Source organism: Halichoerus grypus, chromosome 2 (genome assembly GCF_964656455.1).
Source record: "Halichoerus grypus chromosome 2, mHalGry1.hap1.1, whole genome shotgun sequence".
Taxonomy (NCBI): Eukaryota; Metazoa; Chordata; class Mammalia; order Carnivora; family Phocidae; genus Halichoerus; species Halichoerus grypus.
This window is the reverse complement of record NC_135713.1, coordinates 119958689-119980717: the sequence shown is the minus strand read 5'-3', so window position 1 is coordinate 119980717 and position 22029 is coordinate 119958689. Positions and strand designations below refer to the sequence as shown.

Sequence of the window (22029 nt, the reverse complement as noted above, 5' to 3'; positions counted from 1 at the left end):
AGGAAGCTGTCTTGTAAATGGCCACCATCCTGTTGTCTAGACATCAAGGAAGAGACACTGTCTCAGGGAAGTTGCCGGGGCTGCAGAAGGCTGCACTCGGATTTCCTATCAGAGGTGGGTTCTTGTATTTGCATATATAGTAGGATCCTCTAGCAGAACTCCTTCTAAAGCAGTTTGCTGGAGAATTAAGTGAATTCATCCTTGCCCCCTTCTCAAAGGAAAGCTATTTAGCAAAAGGAAAACCAACCTGGCTAATGAAGAACTGCAATGTCGGTTTCTGGGTGAAAGCCATCCAATCTCATATTCATACCAGTTCCCACCCTTTCCCCCGCATATAAATACCTTATGACTAACAGCTCATATCTGCAGGACATTGTCCAGGGTCAGGGGGAAGTTTGTCTTAGAATGGAGACATCAACTGAGTTACCTAGAGTGAACCTCATGTTCTTGACCTAATTTGTCCAGTATGATAAGCAGCTGAATGAAGTGCCCATGGCAGCCAGAATAACAAGAACAATTCAAACAGAATGTAGTACTTCTAGACATTGTTATGTCACCTGGAGAGTTCTATCACAATGATGGACTTTTTTTGTGTGTGCTGGAACTGGCTAGGAAGTCGTGCTTTTTGCAGTGTGGCTTAAATAAATATCTCTGAGTTATTTTTAAAAATGCTGTCATATTTTAGGGGCACCTGGGTGACTCAGTTGGTTAAGCATTTGCCTTTGGCTCAGGTCATGATCCCAGGGTCCTGGGATTGAGCTCCCTGAGCAGGGAGCCTGCTTTTCCCTCTCCCTCTGCCCCTCTCCCCACAAATAAATTCTTTTTTAAAATGCTGTAGTATTTTTAAAAATGCTGTAGTATTGCTGTCATAGGTTGGAAATAGACTCTGAGACTCTGAGATTTGCATGCTGAGGGTTTATTGGTGAGTGCTCTTGGGAACAAGAGCTGTGAGGAGTAAGGGAAGCAGGATTGGACAGAGGGGGAAATTGAGGCAAGAGGTCCAGGTCTTTATCCCACCCCCATCAACCAGTCATCAGCCAGCTATGAGCCCTCAGCAGCCAATGCTCCTTTTTTTTTTTTTTTAATTTGAGCAGCCAACACTCCTAACAGCTGGGGAAACAGCACATTGACCTTGAAGTGAGACCTGGGTGGTGATACTCCACATTGTCTGCTGCGATTGCCAACTAGTACTTCTGCTTCCCACATGTCTCCACATTTACTATTCCATTTTACCTACCAAGTAGCTACCAAAGGCCAGTTAGGAATCATTCTTCCCTCAAGACACAGGGAAATCTTTTTTTTTTTTTTTTTTAAAAGATGACAGAGAGAGAGACAGCAAGAGTGGGAACACAAGCAGGGGGAGTGGGGGAGGGAGAAGCAGGCTTCCTGTGGAGCAGGGAGTCTGATGCGGGGCTCGATCCCAGGACACTGGGATCATGACCTGAGCCGAAGGCAGACACTTAACGACTGAGCCACCCAGGCGCCCCAAGACACAGGGAAATCTTAAGTCCAGAGAATGTAGAAGACTTGCCCAGACTCACCTAAGACTTGTCTCTGGCTTCCACCCAGGGTGATCTCTACTCAAAAGATTGTGTTCATTTTTTCTTACGTCTAGAGTTTATAGAACTGTAGAATATAAGAACCAGAAAAGATAGTGAAGACCAAATAGTCCAGCCACCTTGCTTTAAAAGTAAGAAAACAGGCTGGGAGCTGGGGAGTGATTTCGCCCAGCTGCACAGCTCAGCCTGTGATGACAATTCCTGCCCTCAAGAGCCAGTTTTTATGACCTTCGATGCGCTGGGCACCGTGTACCAAATAGGAGCTACAGACGTGACTAGATTTCAAGCCTTGTCCTAGAAGGTTTTAGAATCCAATAGGTTTCTTCAGTCCGCTTGAATAGTTGCAAAGAAACAGAGTGAAGCTTTTTGTTCCAGGCTTTCTCTCTCAGATCACCTCGCAGAGTCTAAATCCAGAAGCAAATAGCATATTGTTGCACGTTGTTCCGAATGTGTAAGCTCCTTGTAATCTGAACTGCCAACTAGCAGATACTTATAAAGTTAACCCCTCTGTGCAGACACACACAGGTGACTCTTCCACTGAATTTTCCCCAACCAAGATTCATTTCCAAACCAGTGTCATGGTGGAGATTTCTAAGAAAATGAGTAACTGCTTTTCCTCCTTCCCTTTAAAAGACTTAAGAGTGTTTGTCACCCTTTATTCTCTTTCTAGGACACAAAGATTACAGCTGTATGGGGTAAAGGGGGTGGGTTTTGGCTTATGAAGTCACAGACCTACCCCTGTTCCAGACCTCCCCGGTGTTATTCCAATAGCTAGGACCAAAGCAGGGCATGTCTACCCTGGGGCAGGCAGAGGACATCTGCCCTCATATTACTCAGCTCTCCCTGCTGGACTTCCCTAGTCAGAATGCGCTGTGCCTCTCATGTTCTCACTCTCCAGGTTCAACACGTCTTTACTGGTGACGAATGGTCACTGTTTCCAGCTCCCTTTCTCTCTCCTCTCTTGAAGCGATTAGTCCCTCAGGACCTCATTCCTCCTTAATAATCCGGGGGAACTGAGGCAGACCTGACAAAATGTTCAGTCTACCTTGCAGGTTGCTCGGAGAGCTCCCCACAGGGGCAGAAACTTAGATCCATACCTTGCCCAGGAAAGGAGACCCCGCAGCTGCTAGAGCACCGTTAACAAACACGCACGAGAGCACAGACCTTAAAAGAAATTAGACCGTCGGCCAGAAAATAATTTTAATGCAAAGTAGCAAAGGCCACTCCACTTTGTCATTTTCCTTGCTCTTGCTCTCCAGACTCCCCCTTCCTGTGACGGTGAGCAGGTGGGAGGAGCAGGCTGTGTTTCCAGAGTGGCTGCCCATATGGGAAAGAGTCTCTCCTACTGGCAGCTTGCTCCTAGATCTGGAGGAATGCCAGTGTCCTTTTAGATCTTGGAGTAAGTGTGAAATAATAAAATAATTTATATGTGGTTCGTGCCTCTACCACTTCCATCGCCTTCCTCTTTACAGACACAGGGCAGCTGCGTCATCCTTTGACCCATGGGGACCCAACATTCCTTCTAAAGAACCTGCAAAATAAATACATCATGAAAAAGGGTGAACTTCTCAGGAGTGGCGGGTTAGGGAAGAGGAGAGCAGAGCCTGCATCTCTGAAAGTATCTCCTTTCTGGTTAAGGAACTAGAACCTGAAGGTAAGAAAAGGAGAGAGAAGGGAGGAAGGAACCAGGAAAAATGTACCTTCTCTGCTGTGGGGCATCCTTTGCTGTTATTCATGTTGATATTCTTCATGGAGATCAGGGTGATGCTGTCTTTCTCTCCATTGGCTGTAGAGCAGCTGGGGGTAAGAAAGGAACATGGGGGGTCGCCTGGGTGGCTCAGTGGTTAAGCGTCTGCTTTCAGCTCAGGTCATGATCCCAGGGTCCTGGGATCGAGCCCCATATCAGGCTCCCCGCTCAGCAGCGAGTCTGCTTCTCCCTCTCCCACTCCCCCCTGCTTGTGTTCCCTCTCTCACTGTCTCTCTCTCTCTCTGTCAAATAAATAAATAAAATCTTAAAAAAAAAAAAAAAGAAAGGAACATGGGTTGTAAAATGGAGGAGGAGGAGGGCAATGGGGTGGTCAGGCAGCTGTGGGGTTAAGTGTTGGAACTTCCACCTTTGTTTCGATAAACCTGTATTTTGGTGGTGGACCCTAATGAAATGGGAGTGTGCTTGGAAGCCTAAAAAACTTGTATCTAAATCTTAGTTTTTCTGCTTGCTACTTGCATGATCTTGACCAAGTTACAACCTCTCCAAGTCTCAATTTGTTCAAATGTGTACAGAATGCAGTGTATCTGCCTTGAGGAATTGCTGTAAGGATTTGAGATAATATTATAAAATACCTACCATAGTGCCTGGCACATACAAGATGTTCCTTAAATATTTTCTTATTTAAAGGGTATATTAGAGGGGCGCCTGGGTGGCTCAGTTGGTTAAGCGTCCGACTCTTGGTTTCAGCTCAGGTTGTGATCTCAGGGTCATGAGATCCAGCCCTGCGTCGGGCTCTGAGCTCAGTGTGGAGTCTGCTTAAGTTTCTCTCTCCCTCTTCCTCTGCCCCTCTCCCCTCCTCTCTCTCTTTCTCTAAAATAAATCAATAACATTTTTTTAAAAAGCGGGGTATATTAGAATCTGAATTCCTACATTTTTCATGAGGGGGTTATAGAGGCTTAGCCCACAGGCTGAAGAGTTCCAGTTCATCTCCTGTCTCCTGATTGTTTCATTTTAGGGTCGCCCCTGTCCTGCCCATCCCTAGTCCTGGGCTCAGTGGTGGCTGTCAAGATTCCATGCATGCTTGTGGGAGCATATGCGCAGAAGGTTGGAAGTATCAGTTCTTTTTTTTTTTTTTAAGATTCTATTTATTTATGTTAGAGAGAGAGAGAGCAGGGGGAGGGGCAGAGGGAGAGGGAGAGAATCTCAAGCAGACTCCTCACTGAATGCAGAGCCTGACACGGGGTTTGATCTCACGACCCTGAGACCATGACCTGAGCTGAAACCAAGACTGGACGCCCAACTGACTGAATCACACAGGTGCTCCAGGAAGTTATCAGTTCTCTCCTGGAGTGGGGGACTGAGAGGTCAGATAGATGATTCCTCCCTTACACCTCTGACAATCTTACCTTTCAGATAGCCCCGGACTCCCAGGTTTCTGGGGATCTGTAAAATATTCAAAGGCACAAATTGGGGGTCACATGCTATAACTCAGAAGCCTACCCAAGTGGACTACCCTTCGGTCTCATCAGTGGTGCTTATGTGCCATTCTTTTCCTAAACTCCAAATGTAGCTCTTGGTCTCTTAGCAAAGAGGGGCAAAGGGGGGCCCTGAGTGGCAGGGCATGTACCTTCAGACTCTTTGTTCTTCCGACACTTAAACCTTAGACTGACCACACTGACTAGGACGATCACCACAACCACCAGGATGACAATGAAGCTGATAACACCTGAACAGGGAAAAGGACAGGGTAAAGGAGAGGCAAAGGAGGGTCAAAAGGGGGCAACAGGAGTCCAAATTCCCCTCCCAGCTAAGTGCTGTGTAGATAGGCTCTGAGAGCAAAGTGAATTCCCCTTCTCTGCTGAATGAATGAGCTCTCAGCCCACTACCCCTGCCCAGAGCGAGCTCCACAGCCCTGCCTCACCCTCCCATAAGAACATGGAACCCAGCAGAGCCCAGAAGAGCTGACTGGAGGGCCAGTGGAGGCTCCTTCCTACCAGGGCCTTCTTCATCAGCCAAGCCCTCCTAGAACAAATAGGTGGGATTTAAACTTGTGTTTCCAGATCCAGAGTCCAAGTTAGTTCTTGGTTCTGCCACTCTTCCCACCTTCTCCCTCTTACCAAATGCAGCCACAGTGAGCACCGTCTCTGATGTGGGGCTGGGCAGGATGGAAGAGTCTTCTCTTGTCCTCAGACTCATGGTGGTTGATATGGGAGTAATATTTTGAGAAGTGTCTAAAATGGAGTGGGGATGGGTGCATCAGTGATGGGACTGGGATGGCCCACCAGAGAGAGAGAAAGCTAGCTCCCCTCCTACTTCCCCAGGTAAAGAACTCAGAAGGAGCTCATGCCCTACAAAAAAGACTTCCTCCTTGCCACTCAGACCAGATCTCATGAGGATGGAGGTCGGAACTGGGTAATGTGGGATCAGGTGAATGGCATTGCTGGTTGCTCATGTTACTAGCTCCAGGGGACTCCAAATATTCAAGATGCCCCCCCCCCATTAATCTCTTCCCACCATCCCCTTGGGGCCCATTTATGCTCCAGAGATAGGGAGCCAGGCTGGGCAATGTAGAGCAATCTGTGTTTTGCCAAGGGTTGAAGTGGGAGGAAAAAAGCTCACTGGATGTTTATCCCCAGGCACCGATTTAATGAGGCAGGCTGCCAGTTAAGGGACACAAGTTTCTGGCCCTCTTAAAAAGTAGTACTATCACCCATCTCTTCCCCTCTTCAACTCTTTTTTTTTTTTTTTTTAAGCTTTTATTTTTAAGTAATCTTTACACCCAACATGGGGCTTGAACTTGTAACCCTGAGATCAAGGGTCACAGCTCCAGCGACTGAGCCAGCCAGGCACCCCCTCCTCCACTCATTGTACTGCAGGTCTGATCGCTGTCCGTTTCCTTATCCATCCCTGCACTGCCAAATAAGTCTGTGAGTATAAAAAATCCCCAGAGCCAAGGGGTAGGATGAGAGAGACGGTCAGGGTGCTGTGCTGGGCCTATGCCATGAACCAGCAGGTCCACCCCCTCCCAGCTCTTGCCCCACATTGGCGTGTGAAGGTCAACCTGCCCCAAAGAGTGTGTAGCCCTGGCCAAATGCCTTTTGCCTCCCTTGCCATCATTTTGGGTTCTACCTCTCCCTTTCCCCTCCATGCCTTTATCAGTCCCGAGTCCATCCAGGCTCCTTTTGCCTTCATTGTGACCAGGCCCAAGGCTGTGTCTCTACCTCCCACCAAACCTCTCTCATCCCCAAATCAGGCTGCCACTGATGTGGATCCTGGCCCTGTGAGGCCTCCTTGTGGGGCAGATCCTGGGTCTTCTGAGGAGGTGGAGAAGGACCCCAACCAGACATGACCCCGTACTCTTGACCCTCAGCCCCAGGTACTCACCAAGTCCTGCTGTGTACTTCTGTGTCTGGGACTGAGTCAGGCCCAGCGGGGACTGGGAGTGACCATCCACAGTGCTGGTGCTCGGTGTCACGGGTTTCCTGGCTACCATGAGGACCTGTGAGGCCTTCTCTGGAGCTGCTGTGGATTAGGAAGCATGGGTAGGCCTGCTCAGGGCCTCAGCCAGCCTGTACAAGGGGGCCTCTTTAGTCCAAAATCTTCCTTTCCTTTACTGCTTTCAATTCCAGAAGGAGCCATCCTCTCTTCTAACTTTGGGCCTTTACCTATAAAGGCCTCTGCCTGGAATATACCCTACCACCCTCCACCCCACACTCCTCATCTGGTTAACTCCCTCTTGGGCCTCAGCTTCCGAGGTCACTCACTCTAGCATGTCTTCCCAGGCTCCTGAGTCTGAAGCAGCCTACGTCTGTGTCTGTCTTGGCCCTTGCAGCCCTTTCTGCTTATGCTCATCACAGCCCTTTCCCCCTGCTTTGTAGTTGGCAACATACGGTCCTGTTTACTTGTCTGTTCCCCCACCAGTCTGTATTCTCCTGTAGGGCAGCAACTGTGTCTGCTTCCTCACTGGGCCCTCCCTGGAGGGCATCTGGATCTGAGCAGCAGAGTACCTGGGGTCCCAGTGCTGGCCAGAGGGCTTGGGCTGCTGGGCTCTGAGGAAGGGCTGTCTCCTGCAAGGACAGAGGCAAGGGGAGGTTGGAGGGGGCAGGCTGGGTGACACCACAGTCCCTTGCCCACCTGAGAACCCTTGGGCTCCAAGCAGATCTGAAGGGCTGGGCAGGGGGCTGGGCGGGGACAGGGACCGGCCCCTCCGCAGCCACACTCACTCACCTATGTTGGAAGAAAGTAGCTTTGTGGTTAGACTTTGATGGCTGAAGGCTCCTGAAATAAATCATCTGAGGCTGAGGGTCACTGCTACGTATGGCTCTGTCTCCCTCTCTTCTTCCCTGTAGCCTGAGTTTTCTAGTCTTTCTCCCTGCGCCCCCCCCCCCCCCGCCAGCCATTTATCTCTGTCCTCTTCTGAGGCTCATTAGCCTGGGTCAAGCTGGACTCAGCCTTCGATGTCCTGAGACCTCTGGCCCCGACCCCCGTGACCTGAGCTCTGTGCTCCTCTTGCCCTTCCTAAGCTGCCAGGCCTAAATGCCAGAGTAGGCCCCGTGTGTTTGGTCTTACCCTGAGGGCGAGATGTCTGCATTGTCATGGGCTGGGAGTGGTGGCCTGCAAGAGAGAGCAGAAGACTTTGACTCGCTTGGTGAGTCTCTTGCCCAGCACAGAGCCCACAGAAGAGCTCAGGCTTTCCAAGCCCTCCGTGCTGGAAGGCAGACACACTTGGCAGAGGGCTGCAGGACGTGGCTCTGGCTCACTGGGCTAGCTTCCTCTGAAACCACCCACAACTCAATAGCACCATCACCACCACCTCATGGTTCAGTGTCCCAGAGTCCTTTCCTGTCTCTTTAATCCCACGTGGGTTTTATGCCAAGCTGATAGGAGGTCAGGGGAAGGTTATTTCAAACTAGTGATTTGTCCAAGGACAGAGGGCCAGTGACCTGTGACATCTAGGTAAGGACCTAGGACTTCAGGTTCTTGCTACCCTACCATTGAGCCCTCCATTTCTCCCTGTGAATATTGTCATCTTGGTCCTGCCCCCAAGGGAAAGGGATGGAAAGATGTGGTGAATAAAATGAGGTTAGGGATTGGGGTTGGTATCTGGGCTGTCTCTCTGCCCGCCCCACCCCCCAGCTAGAAGGAGGGGTGCACACAAGAAGCGAGTTCTGAGGTATATATAGGGGGCAGGAAAGCTCTAGAACATGTGGCCAATTTTACTTTCATAGGCAGAGGCTACTTCAGAAATGGCCCGTTGTTAGTCAAACCCAGGGAGGAGCCAGTTACCAGGAGGCCCCAGTCAGAAGCCCTCATTGGCTTTTTTGTATGGACACGTGTACGCCTGTGGGCCTCTGGGTCGATGTGTACGTGTGCTTGTGTGCCCCTATGTGTGTCCCCTGTGTGTGTGGGACCTGAAAGGTCAGGTTGTGTTTGCTCATTTTCCACAATGAAATCATTCTTGAAACCTGTGAACAATGTGAAAGGAAAACAACGTGGGGAAGTGGAGCCGCCCAACTGGGTTCCCGTCCCTCTGCCACGGCTGGGACCGCAGCCTCTGGCCTGGCCTTCGGCCTCCCAGGCCGCCGTCCACAGGGAAGTCCCAAGCCTGGGCCAGGGTGAGCCGAGGCAGCCGCAGCCAGGGCCTTCCCAGCCTGTGGCAGCCTGCCACTCTGTTTATTTTCCTTAGCCACTGCCTTCCTCCATGGGGCTATCACTTTGGATGGTGTGGGTTTAATGGTTTCCAAACCCAAGCTTGCCCAAACCCTGGCTGTGGTTTTCCAGGTCACCAGTCTCTGGTAGCCCCACCCCCGGTTTGGGTGGGGACATCAGAGGGGGATTAACACTTGTAGGTGCCCGAGGCTAGAGAGAACTCTGCCCGGCTGTAAATGACCCTGGAAGAACACCTTTCGAGGCACAGCCTGAAAACACCCGGCAGTTACTGATCAAGCGTGTCCTAGGTACCGTCGGCGCTCTATCAGGTTGTAACGTTAGCTTTTAGCGAGTGGCCACACTGCACTGCCTTCCTGCAGATGTGGAAACAAAATTAGGGTCTCGGAAGGAGTTCCAAAGTCACAGGCTCCAAGTGCCAGTACCCTGTTCTCTGTCTTCTGGCCCTGTCCCCCTACCAGAACTTTCTGTCACCAGTGGATTCCTCTGTGAGTAGGGGAGAGACTTCAGGAACATCTGTTTCTGCAGGCCAGGGTATCTCTGACCACTGGGCCTGCAGACAGCCCAAGAACCCCACAACCCCGGCCACAGAGATTCTGATTTTCTTTCCTCTCCTCCCTAATCCCTACCTGCTTCATGACCTTCCAGCTTCTCCTTTCTCCCTCACCACCACCCCCGTCCCCTATTTTCCTCAGTAGCATAACTTAGTAGTTAAAAAAATCACAGCTTTTGGAGTCTGACAGGTGTGAGTTTAAGTCTGGACTCGACCACTTTCTCTCTGACCTGGGCCCCTTCTTTAAAATGCAAATGACTTTCATACCTCATAAGTGGTTGTGTGGATAAGAAAATTCATATAAAGCGCTTAACCCCGTGCCTGACAGACAGTCCACGCTCAATATATGCTAGACATTTTTATTTTTGCGCCATTCTCTCCAATCCTCCAAGTTTCTGTGTATCCAAGTCAAGTCTCCTCGTGGGCCTGATTAGCCTCAAAAGGGTTCCTCAAGGAGGATAGTAAGTGTGCTGAGATTTTGCGATGATAGATGAGGAAACTCGCAGGGCGAGGGGTGAGCATGGCTTATGCAGAGTTTACCCAGGGCATTTCAAGCCCTGCTGCTTGCCTGGACAGTGCCCTCTCACGAGTCTCGCCTTTTAATCTCCTCTGCCACTCCTGTGGTTTCTACAAGAGTCTAGCCCCCCCCCCCCCACACACCAGGGGAGAGCCACCCTCTCTCCCCGTCCAAGCATTTTGCACTCTTTGCTGCTGCCATGAGGGCAGGCTCATAAGTCTCCAACAGAGGACTGCTGGAAAGTGAGGTGGGGGTGGGGAAGGGATGACCAAAGGGAAGTTGCTGCCCTGTGAGTCAGAATCTCCTGGATTTCTCATGGTTCCCAGCAACTGCTCCCTAATTAGAGGACCCCTTCTGAGCGGCTTCACACCTCATCAGCTAGCAGAGTCCGGTCTCAGAGGTGTTATTTCCAGTCATCTCCTCTGGGTGTCTTCTCACCCAGCCCCCCACCGGGCGAGGGTGCTGTGTACATCCTCTCTGATAAACAGTTCTTTGTATCTAACCTGAGTCCCTCTGGCTGTGATTTGAGCTTCAAGTCAACATTTGGAATTCCCAAGTTGTTACTCCTCATGTGAAAGAAGAATAAGGATCACCTGTAAAGCCCAAGGTGCAGACAATTTTGTGCTAGAACACCCTGGAAGGAGCTTTCTGGCCTCAGTCTCATGCCAAGAGAGTCACTTCCCCACATTTCAGGAGGCCAGCCTCTGTGGGGACCGCGGTTCACCCTGGCAATTTTCCCACAAAAGGGTTTAACCACATCTCGACTTTACCTTCGCTCAGTAATGACCCCTTTCACCCCCAATTCAACTGGGTCCCGTCATGAGAAGGCTCTGGAATTTCCCTTGGGCACGGGCCTGAATGGAGAGCATATGCCTCGTCCATGGTGAAGGACGGACAGGCGCCCAGGACTACCAGCTGCGGGAGAGGAGCTGCTGAAGCAGAGAGGCAAGTGCCTCTTACCTGGGAGTAGGAGGAAGCCAAGGATGGCCCAGCACAGCGACGTTGCTCCGATGGTGCCCATGTCAGCCGGGTCTGTGGCGGACAGGCAGCCGCTCCGCGGTGGCTCTGTCCATAGTGGAGAAGAGAGGGAGTGCTGGCGCGGGGTGGGGGGTGGGGGCTGGCTCTCCAGAAGCTTCCTGTCGAAGAATAGAAGGAAACAGATTGGGACTGGCTCCAGGGGCCCTGCTCAGCCCGGCAGCCCAGATGAGGATGTAAGGCTGAAGCAGCAGTGACTGTGTCCGGGGCTCTGCCCGTCCTGGGCTAGAGCTACTGGGGTGTCTGTCCTCCCGGGCCTTTCGACAAAGATCAGCGATGGCCGCGAGGCTCAATGCCCCCTCTCTTCCCCTCTGAGGGGGCCATCACGTCCCTCCACACACCGTCTGGAGGCTTTTGGAGGTTTTCCTGGAGACTAACTCCAATCCCTCCCCATACTGTTTCAGACCAGGTCCCCCTCTCCCATGATTGAGCCCTAAAGCTCGGCCCACCAGCCATCCATGCTCTGTAGACGCTGAATGCTTCCCAGTCCTCTCCCTCCTCGGGGCTCCCAATGCAGATGGGACTCCCAGCATCTTTCGGGGAGGCCTTACAAACATCGTTCTTTTTTCTTTTTTTAAGGTTTTATTTTTAGGTAATCTCTACAACCAACATGGGGCTCAAACTTAGAAGCCTGAGATCAAGAGTCGCATGCTCCCCTGACTGAGCCAGCCAGGCACCCCTCTGGTTATTCTTAACAATTCTTAATGTTGCAGGGCTGCATTCCCTCCCAAGGCTCTAGGGCAGTATCTTTTTTTTTTTTTTAAGATTGTATTTATTTATTTGACAGAGAGATAGAGAGAGAGCACAAGTAGGCAGAGAGGCAAGCAGAGGGAGAGGGAGAAGCAGGCTCTCTGCTGAGCAGGGAGCCTGACGTGGGGCTCGATCCCAGCTGGGATCACGACCCCAGCCGAAGGCAGACGCTTACCCGCCTGAGCCACCCAGGCGCCCCTCTAGGGGAGTATCTGTTCCTTGCCTCTTCTAGCTTCCAGTGACTGTTGGACATTTCTTGGCTTGTGGTCACATCACTTCAATCTCTGCCTCTGTCTTCACATCACCTTCTCCTTTGTGTGTCTCTTTTTTTTTTTTTTAAAGATTTTATTTATTTTTCAACAGAGAGAGAGAGACAGTGAGAGAGGGAACACAAGCAGGGGGAGTGGGAGAGGGAGAAACAGGCTTCCCGCTGAGCAGGGAGCCCGATGCGGGGCTCGATCCCAGGACCCTGGGATCATGACCTGAGCTGAAGGCAGACGCTTAATGACTGAGCCACCCAGGCGCCCTCTGTGTTTCTCTTATAAGGACACTTGTCGTTGAATCTCATGACCATCTGGATAATCCAGGATGACCTCCTCATCCCTAAATCCTTAATTTAGTTACATCTGCAAAGACTGTTTTTCCATGTAAGGTAATATTCACAAGTTCTGAGGACCAAGATACGGACGTATTTTTGTGGGGGCCACCGTTCAGCCACTATGGCTAGCTTTCATCCACTTTAAAGTTACTCTTTTCACCTTTGTAATTAAGTATTATTTGTAAATAAGTACTTTGAATTATGTAAATATTACATATTACAATCATTTATTATTTTGATGCACAAATTGTCCCCATTTTGGTCACCGGGGGTCCCTTCAAGCTGCCTTTCGTGTCCTGTTGACATGGTTCCATCATTCTTTGAGCGCTTTCTTACTTTCTGGAATAACAAGGTGTTTCATGTTCATCCTGTGCCCAACCTTGGAATTGGCTGTTTCTCCAAGGAGCCCCAGTTCCTTTTAGTGGCAGATGGTATTTAGAAACTGAGATCCAGGCACTGGGTGTGCTCATTGCTACTAGGGGGTAGCTTCTCCAAGGCCCTTCTCTCCCCGGCTTGTTTTTTTTTTTTAAATAAACCAGGAATTTTTTTTTTAAGATTTTATTTATTTATTTGAGAGAGAGAGAGATAGCAAGAGAGAGCATGAGCAGGGAAGAGAGGAAGAAGCAGGCTCCCCGCAAGCAGGGAGCCTGATGCGGGGCAGTCGCTTAACCAGCTGAACCACCCAGGCGCCCCTCCCCTCTTTTTTTTTTTAAAGATTTTTAAAAATCTTTAATTTATTTATTTTACAGAATGAGGGGTGGGCAGAGGAGCAGAGGGAGAGGGACAAGCAGACTTTGTGCTGAGCGTAGAGCCCCATGCCGAGCTCGATCCCATGATCCTGAGATCATGACCTGAGACAAAATTGAGAGTCGGATGCTTAACCAACTGAGCCACCCAGGCGCCCCTCCAAAGCCCTTCTGTTAAATCTGGCCTTACTTATGCTTATTTGATCACTCCCCTTGTAAATAACCTTCCATCTCAGCGCCACCCTCCCCTCATGGATACCTTCTACGCAGGCTCTCACCATTCTAGGCCCTTCCTCACTCCTCCTGGGCTCTGACACCCTTCTCTGTGACTCCCTCCCACCCCCATGGGCACATTGCCTAACTTGTTCTGCCTCACCTTTAGGACTGAATTATTCCAGAAGTAAAGGGAAAACAAGAGAAGGAAGATCTTTCCCTTTATTTTCAAATCATAAGCATTTTCTGCTGGCTCACAGTCTTCATCGTGATTATATTTTTTTTTCAGATTTTATTTATCAAGAGAAAGTGTGCCCATGGCGGGGGCAGGGGGTGGGAAGAGGTAGGGAGAGAGACTGGCCCACTCCACGCTGAGTACAGAGCTGGATCCCCCGACTCCAAGATCATGACCTGAGCCGAAACCAAGAGTCAGACGCTCAACCCAATGAGCCACCCAGGCGCCCCTCATTGTGATAATTTTTAATGGCAGCATATTTACTATTCTATGGTCTGTGTAACCACTTCCCTGTTTTTAAACATTTAGGGTGCTTCTGGTTTTTCTTTTTATGACTGATACTGCTGTAGACAGCTATAGGCTTATCACATAGTTCGTTTTAGCCATTCTAATAGATATGTAGTTTTTTATTGTGTTTTTTCCTTTTCGTTTTTTATTATTTTTTTAAGATTCTATTTATTTGAGAGAAAGAGAGAGAGAGAGTGAAGGGAGGAACAGAGGGGGAGGGAGAAGGACAAGCACTCCACAATGAGTGGGGAGCCTGACACGGGGCCCAGGACCCTGAGATCATGACCTGAGCTGAAACCAAGAGTCTGACGCTTAACTAACTGAGCCACCCAGGTGCCCCTATTGTGGTTTTTTAAGAGCTTTATTGAGATATAATTCACATACCGCTAAAGGCTGAAAGTTTGTGTCCCCTCAAAATTCATATTAAAATCCTAACTTTCGGGGCACCTGGGTGGCTCAGTTAGTTAAGCGTCAGACTCTTGGTTTCAGCTCAGGTCATGATCCCAGGGTCCTGGGATTGAGCCACGCATAGGGCTCCCTGCTCAGCGGGGAGCCTGCTTCTCCCTCTCCTGCTCCCCCTGCTTGTGTTCCCTCTCTCGCTGTGTCTCTCTCTGTCAAATAAATAAATAAAATCTTTAAAAAAAAAAAATCCTAACTTCCAAGGTGATAGTATTAGGAGGTGGGGCCTTTGGGAGAGGATTATGTCATAAGGGTGGAGCCTTCCTGAACAGGATGAGTACCCTTATAAAAGAGACTGCAGGCAGAGAGCCAGCTTGCCCCTCTGAGGACACAGTGAGAAGGCACCATCTATGAATCAGGAAGTGGGTCCTTGCCAGACACTAAATCAGCTGTTATCCTGATCTTGAACTTCCCAGCCTCCGGAACTGTGGGAAATAAACTTCTGTTGTTTATAAGCCACCCAGTTTATGGTATTTTGGTATAGCAACCTGACCACACTAGACGCATACTATATAATTTACCAATTTAAACTGTACAATTCAGTGGCTTTTAGTATTATTCAGAGATTTGTGCAACCAGCACCACGATCAATTTTAGGACATTTTCATTACCACGCAGAGAAATCAGATACCCCTTATAGACCTATAGCTTTTAATAAGAGGGCTGGAAATAGGATAGGGTTGAGATGGGTAGCCCTTGCTCTCGGACTACTTCCAGTGATGCAGAAGTTAAGATGAAGCCCAAAAGGGAGCCAGGTCCCAGATGTCCCCTATCCTGGCAATCTCCTGCTGGCCTGCTCAGAATGTCCACCCAAGTCCCTCTCCTTCAGCTTCCTCGGCAGGCTCCTAACCATGACTTCCTTCATTGAGGAAAGAAGGAGGGAGGAAGGGCTGCTCCTTGCTTTCCTTAGGCAACAGGGCCACTTCTACCTCCCCCAGGGAGTTGGAAAAGAGAAATGACCCCAGTGTACGGAACTGAGTCAGGGGCCTCCAGGCCAGAGGGATGACAGTGGGGAGGACCCCAGAGCCTTTTCATCTGTGGTTCCAGGGCTCAAACATTGAAAGCCAGGACTTTTCTGCTCTGAAATAAGAGCAGATTCTTGATCATTTTAGAACCTGAACCTATCGAAGAGGTTCCATTATAACACAAAGCCAAAAAAGAGACAGAGGGAATAAGTCACTGAACACTTGTAGCTCAGAAGTGCCATCCTCACAGGTGAAGGGTGATGGCTTACAAACCTCCAGGACTCAGGATGGGGGTGGGGGGATGCTTCTGGTTTCCAGTTCTATTCCGCAACCTTTGTCCAGCACCCGTTGTGTAGTACCAGGCACTGTGACGGACTCGGGACACGGACAGGAATGCCCTGATGCGGTTCAGAGGCTGGGAGGAAAAATGAGCGCCCACACACCTGTATGTCAAAGTGTGACAAATGTCAGGAGCGAGGGAGAAAACATACTGGTGTAGGGTTTAAGGAAAAGAAAGAAAGCTACCTCAGTAGAGTGGGCTGAAGACTATATTCCTGGCAGAGGTGACACTTGAACTAAAGCCATAAAAGATGGTTAAAGTTTAGATAGTGGGAATGGGGGAAGGGCAGCTCACAACAGTGAGCATAGAGATGGACAAGTAAAGGAAGGCTGGAACAATTGTCTAGTCCCAAAATTCCACCCCCTTATCTTTTCTGAGGCCTTTTAGGAGGTAGATCCAAGATTGATGAGGGAGGGAAGGGGGAAATGAGCCCTCAGCAGGATCAGGAATTGGGCTGTTGGACTCAGGGACTGGAGCCTCAGTGGCGGGGCCTATAAGAGTGATGGGACATGTGCCTTGAGGGGGCAGGAACCAAAGAGCAGAGGCTGGAGCTCTGGACTGTGGCAGAGCCCATATTCCCTCTGGCTGAAGTCTAAGTGATCCAACGTGGGACATCCAGAGCCTTGGATGGCACTGGTAGGGGGTCAGCCTCCTAGCTGGCTTCAAGGCCAGCCAGCCATTGGACTCACTCAGTTGGCAGGTCAGGTCAGCAGCCCAGTGACCTGGGCTTCAGTGAGCTGGGAGCTCTGAGTGAGGTCCCTGAATGTCAGAGTGTGGAGAAGCTTGGCTGAGGGACAAGAAATCAAGAGGCTACATCTTGCCTCCTGAGATCAGACCACTGGGTGAAGGGATTCCAGGGGTCTCCTGGTCTCCAGCCTGAGATGGAGGGTGGTCCATGTACAGCAAGGGACAGAATGAGGGATGCTTGGTTTCATGGAGTTAGTTGAGACCAAAAATTATCCTTTATGAACTCTCCAGATAGAGGAGAAACTGGTGGGCACTTTTTTTAAAAGATTTTTTTTTTTTTAATTAATCTCTACACCCAACGTGGGGCTACAACCCTGAAATCAAGAGCCGCATGCTATATGGACAGAACCAGCCAGGTGCCCCTGGTGGGCACTTTTTGTGACTTGGACACATTGAAGCACTCACATTCTCAAAATGAAGTTACATTCAGACAAATGCAAAGAGACATGTAGAATTCATATTTGTAAAAACCAAAGAAGAAAAAATCCAAAGAGAAAAAAAATACCTTGCACAGGAATGATAAACATCAAATTCAACAACATGGTTACCCATGGGGTAAGAAGGAGGGGAGAGGTCAAGAAGTGGGGCTTCTTTTTTATTTGTAATATTTTGGTTCTTAAAAAATTTTGAAATAAATGTGACAAACTGTTAAGATGGACAGAGCTGGTGGTTATGCCTAAGAGATTTAGTATATTACAGTCTACACTTTTCAGTGTGTTTGAGATATTGCATTAAAAAAAAATTGAAGAAACAGTAACATCAGGAAATCAGTTGGGGTGGGGAGTGGACATGTCGTGGTGGGGAGTGGGGCGGGATGGGGGTGCTGGCAAGGTGTCTGAGACCTGCTGGAAGAGGGGTAGGCAGGCAGACCCAGGCTGCTGAAGCTAGCAGGGAGCGTGAAAGGAGGTGCCAAGATCAAGGTCCAATCACAGTTGAGGAAGGGCTGGGCCCAGAGGAGTCCCAGTATTCACGGAAGTGAAAGCGAGGGAGAGACGTTGAGAGTGTGTGTGCAGAGGGTGTGTGTGCCAGGTAAGCCCTATAGACGTGGCAGCTCCGGGTAGGGGCCAAGCTGGGGTGGCAGGTTCTTCTTTGCAGGGCTGGCTGCCAGTCCCAGGAAGCCTTGCACCAGGCGGACAATGCACCAGGTAGACTCTTGGCTCACCCCCTCCTGCTAGGCTGCCTGACTCCCTGCAGGGACCCCAACCCTTTCACCAGCCTGAACTTCCCTTTTTCCCCTGTACATCCGGAGCTGCTTCCCCCCTCCCTCCCCTGCCCTGGGAGCTCTGTGGCCTGGGCCCCAGAGAGCCTTAGACTTTTAACTGGGGGTGAGTATTGGGCTTTCTACTTGCAAAGGGACAGTGTTGGGGATGACAGTGTGACTGAGAAACTAAAGAGAGAGTGTTCTGGATAGCCTTCCCTGGACCCCAATTACCTTCTCTTGGGGCAGGGCCAGGCTGATGGCTCAGGTTTAGGGGAGAGGCTCCACCCTGGAGGGTCGGACCCATGATGGTCCAGCGGGCAAGGGGAGGCTAGGGAGAGAAGGCTTCTTGAGCCTGTGGTGACTTCATCAGCTGGCTCTGACGTTTATCGTTGGGAGGTTTGCTACCTTCATGGTAATCCATCCCACCCCTCCTCAACAGTTAGCAGAGCGGAGACAGACAGATAGTACCCCCAGGTTCTGGCTGGGACCCTGAAAGAGGCCGAGGCTGGCGTGGGTTCTCCTCAATCCAGCCAGGAGTCCACACTGGGCACCCCCTCCCCTCCAGGTCCAGATCCTGAGACCCGTAAGAAGATCCTATATTATGGGATGAGGTATCCCCTTTGCTTCACCCCAAGCTTTGGGGGTTCCTGCCTCATTTTCCTTTCTCCCTCCCCCAGGGTACCACCCCTCCACCTTCTGTGTGAGTTGAGGGTAGTGGGAACCTAAGACACAATGACTCCCTTTTCCCAGGACTTGAAGAACAGCTGCTCACTGCTGGAGGGCCAGGCCGTGGGACAGCAGACAACTAGTGTGCTCAGATTCCTGACCTAGGACGTATTATCTATTGAGGAATTTTACTGGAGGCCTGGGAAGACAGAGCAGTGGGAGGGGACGGACTTGGGGGGCCACACTCTATATGCCAGACTGTAAGGAAGCCCCTCTCCATCCCTTTCTGAATGACTTTGTCTCCCTATCTCTGTTTCTTTTTTCTCTTTGTCTCTCTGCATCTATTTCATTCCTTGTCCTTTCTTTATCTCTCTTTTTCTTTGTCTTCTTGGCTTTGTGTTTTTCTCTTTCTCTCTGTATCCCCCCCACCCCAAACACACCTGTCTTTTTCTTTAATTCTCTCTCTTCCTATGTGCGGGGTTTTTTTGGGGGGAGGGTTGCTACGCATGTGTTTATCTGTATGTTTCTCTGTCTCTCCATGTCTGAACTCTGTCTCTTTCTTTCTTTGTCTATGTTTCTCTCTCCCTAAGTCTCTCTGTCTGTTTCTCTCTCAGTTCCCTTTGGGTGTCTGTCTCTCCATTTGGCTCTTTTTCTGTGTGCACATGCCCATGTCACCCTCTCTCTCTGCCACTCCCCTACCAGGCTGGCCACCATCCCTGGCCTTCTCCAGCTGTGAACGGCTCAGGGGGTCAAGAGCCCCAGAGGCAACTCCCAGAGGTGCCAGGTGGGGCCTGGGAACCACCGCGAGGGGATGGGCTGCCCCTGCTCACCATCATTGTCGCTGCCTTTGTCCTGCTGGCCGTCTGTATCGTGGTGGCAGTTCACTTTGGGCCAAGACTACATCAGGGCCGTGCCACTCTCCCCACAGAGCCACCAACCCCAAAGCCAGAAGGCGGCATCTACCTCATCCACTGGCGAGTGCTGGGCCCCCAGGACAGTCATGAAGATGCCCAGCGGGAGCCTCCTGTCCCTGGCTCCTGCCCTGTGCCAGATGGGCCTAGGCTCAGCATTGATGAAGTCACATGTCTGTAGGAGGGAGACTTTGAAAAGTTGGACTGACCTGGCTCAGAACAAGAAACCGGACAGAGAATTAGGGCACAAGCAAATTGGGGCCTGGACATCAGAGCTTTGGAAATGCACATATGGACTCAGCTGGAGCTGCTCTCTCTGCAGAATATTTATAGAGAAAATGCTGATGTGGACAGAAGAAATAAAAGAAGCTTGAGGGCTTTGCCTGGAAACACGCTCCTGTGAGCATTGCTAGGGCCCAAAGCTGCCCTTACAAAGCGACTGCCTGCTTTTCAGGGACCATCAGATCCCTGACCCTCCTTTACCAAGTCCTTACCTCCTCCTCTCACCCCTAATCTCCTTTGCTTTTGGTGTCAACATGAGTCCAGCTCGCAAGATTCCCCCACCCACCCTACGCCTGTGCAGGGATCTCAGAGTCTCCCTGTAGAGGTCCTGCCCCCAAAGCCCCCAGGTCCTGTGAGGGCTAGTCATGGAGAGCCACGGCAAAGAACCCAGGGGTCTGCCTTCTCTGGTACTCAGGAAGAGAAGGAAAATCTGTTGCCCTTCACCAATTGGAAGACATCCCTTTGGCTATTGGAGCTTATGCCTCATCAGCAACTTCCAAGGCCCTTGTAAAGCCCCAAGCACCAATTATAGCTCCCCACATCACTTTTGAATGCCTCCTACTATGTTGGGGCAAGATTTTGTCTTGCCTTCCCAAGATGGGATGGGGAATTTGGGGGTTCTCATTACATCCCCTTTTTTGTGTGTACCGGCCAGTTGGAACCAGCCTAAAACTTATCCCATGACATTGCCCAAATCCAGAACCTTCCAGCTGGTGGGAAAACAAGAAAGGAAGAGGAGCTCCATGCAGCTTGTCTAAGGGAAGGAAGGAATGAGGAGAGGTTTTGCAGGGGGTGAGGGCATGGAGGTAAGATGCAGGAAGGCAGAGCTGAGCCTCCGGGTGGCTCTCTGGAAAGTCACCCTCTCCCTGACACGTCCACACCTCACTGATGTGCAGTCGAGAACGTAAGGATAGGCATTTATGGAGGGGCCTCTGAGTTCTTTACCCTGGGGAACACCTGAGGACAGCCGGTGCACCCTGGTACCGGCCTTGGCGAGACCCTAGCACAGTCAGGAAGGCGAGGATAGCAGACGATGAAGAGGAACAGAGGTGGAGATTGTAATGTGTACAGAGGACTGGCCTGCCTCCTTCGTGAGAGGCAACTATAATGTTCGTGGCTGCTCCTTGGGCCCAGCCCTGTGCCGGCCACCCAGCTCATCCGCCGACCTGTGGCTATCAGACCGTTCACTCCCCATAACAAGCTTGGGAGGAGGCGCCACTCTTGCCCCCATGTTATAGCGGAGGATATCAAGATCCCCAGGCAGACATGAGTACTAAGTGGTGAAGTCACGATTTGAACCTGAGCTCTCAGACTCCACAGCCTAAGCACCAAGTTGGGGGCTGGATGGGTGGGGGAGGGGCATTTTGGAAAGGCCCTTGATTCTGCCCTGGTTTCTAGTCACAGGAATGATTGGTGTAATGTTGGAGGAGCCTCAGGCCTTGGGGGCAGAATGGCTGGGACAGCTGTGAAGAAGAGATTGTGTCCCCCTTTACTCCTTAGGCTTTGGCATCCTTGGGAGCAGTTTGTTCCTTCTGTCAAACATGTGTCTGTCTGTTGAGCCTTTCTCCACAGTGATGCTGTACACAGAAATTCGTATTGAGCTTCTGTGATAAAAACAGAGGTGAGGGGCCCCTGGCTGGCTCAGTCAATAGAGCATCCAACTCTTGATCTTGGGGTTGTGAGTTTGAGCCACATGTTGGGTGTAGAGATTACTTTAGAAAAAATTAAAACAAAACCAAACCAGAGGTGGGAGGTAGGGAATAAGTCGTGGGTAGAACAGAAGGAACTGGTAGAAATGGGCCGCCTGCCCTCCCAAACAGGCCACTACAGCGTTGTAATGGCTCGGGTCTAACAGTGATGGCATAAGACACAGCAGTGCCCGGCTGTGTTGTCCAAGGCCTCCCAGAGTATATCCCGTCTCCTCACACGAGCCCCCCCCCCCACCTCTTATCCCTTTGCAGGCTCTATCATCCGGGGACATTCATCCAGTGGCCCCTGCTCCTTTGAGTAGCCCCTTGCCCTGGACGCGGCTGTGTGCCCCTCATGACATCAGCGTGACTGCTCAGGCTGCTCCATATTCCCCAAGCCTCTCACTAGAGACAAGGGCCCTGCAAGGGCATGCAGACACCGTGGGGCATGCTACCCTCCATGCCCTCAGCCTGATTCCTGGGCTCTGTCCACAGTGAAACCAAACCCACCACCACACCGCCCTGTCCTAGAATAAGGAGGGTGTCTAAGGAAGTATGACTGTGCAAATGGATTTGGACATTTCAGATAATAAATGCCAATCACTTGTGTCAGTCAGAGTCCAGCTAGAGAAAGATGGCACGCTCAAATAGGTCATCTGAGCAGTGTTGAAAAAGGGGGCTGTTCAGGGGCGCCTGGGTGGCTCAGTCGGTTGAGCGTCTGACTCTTGATTTCAGCTCAGGTCATGATCTCAGGGTCAGCCTCCCCCACATACACCCATGTATGCACTCTCTGAAAAAAAAAATTAAAAAAAAGAAAGGGGGCTGTTTAGAAAGGGCAGGTATAAGGAAACCACAAGTGAGAGTGAGTGCTCCAGAGGGGACATTGGCAGAAAACCAGGAC

General features: G+C 50.6%; 2 protein-coding genes across 4 annotated transcripts; one reads left to right on the top strand and one right to left on the bottom strand.

Annotated features, from left to right (window-relative positions):
* Window positions 1-2745: 2745 nt before the first annotated feature.
* Window positions 2746-11093, bottom strand: ECSCR (endothelial cell surface expressed chemotaxis and apoptosis regulator). 3 transcript variants are annotated; one of them, XM_036088866.2, is made up of 10 exons: window positions 10965-11093; window positions 7837-7881; window positions 7495-7545; window positions 7275-7334; window positions 6652-6789; window positions 5385-5498; window positions 4895-4993; window positions 4674-4710; window positions 3260-3356; window positions 2746-3090 (listed from the first exon to the last, which is right to left on the bottom strand). In XM_036088866.2, the coding sequence occupies exons 1-10, from the start codon at window positions 11023-11025 to the stop codon at window positions 3082-3084; spliced, it is 711 nt and encodes a 236-aa protein (XP_035944759.2). In that variant the 5' UTR covers window positions 11026-11093; the 3' UTR covers window positions 2746-3081. The 3 variants fall into 3 exon arrangements, with proteins under 3 accessions (XP_035944759.2, XP_035944761.2, XP_035944764.2); XM_036088868.2 differs by lacking the exon at window positions 7495-7545; XM_036088871.2 differs by lacking the exons at window positions 7275-7334; window positions 7495-7545.
* Window positions 11094-18811: 7718 nt separating this feature from the next.
* On the top strand, window positions 18812-19970 carry SMIM33 (small integral membrane protein 33; the record flags this gene model as incomplete). Its single annotated transcript, XM_078066494.1, has 1 exon — window positions 18812-19970. A coding segment is annotated over one exon (528 nt), but the record flags the coding sequence as incomplete, so codon positions are not given.
* Between the last annotated feature and the right edge of the window lie 2059 nt (window positions 19971-22029).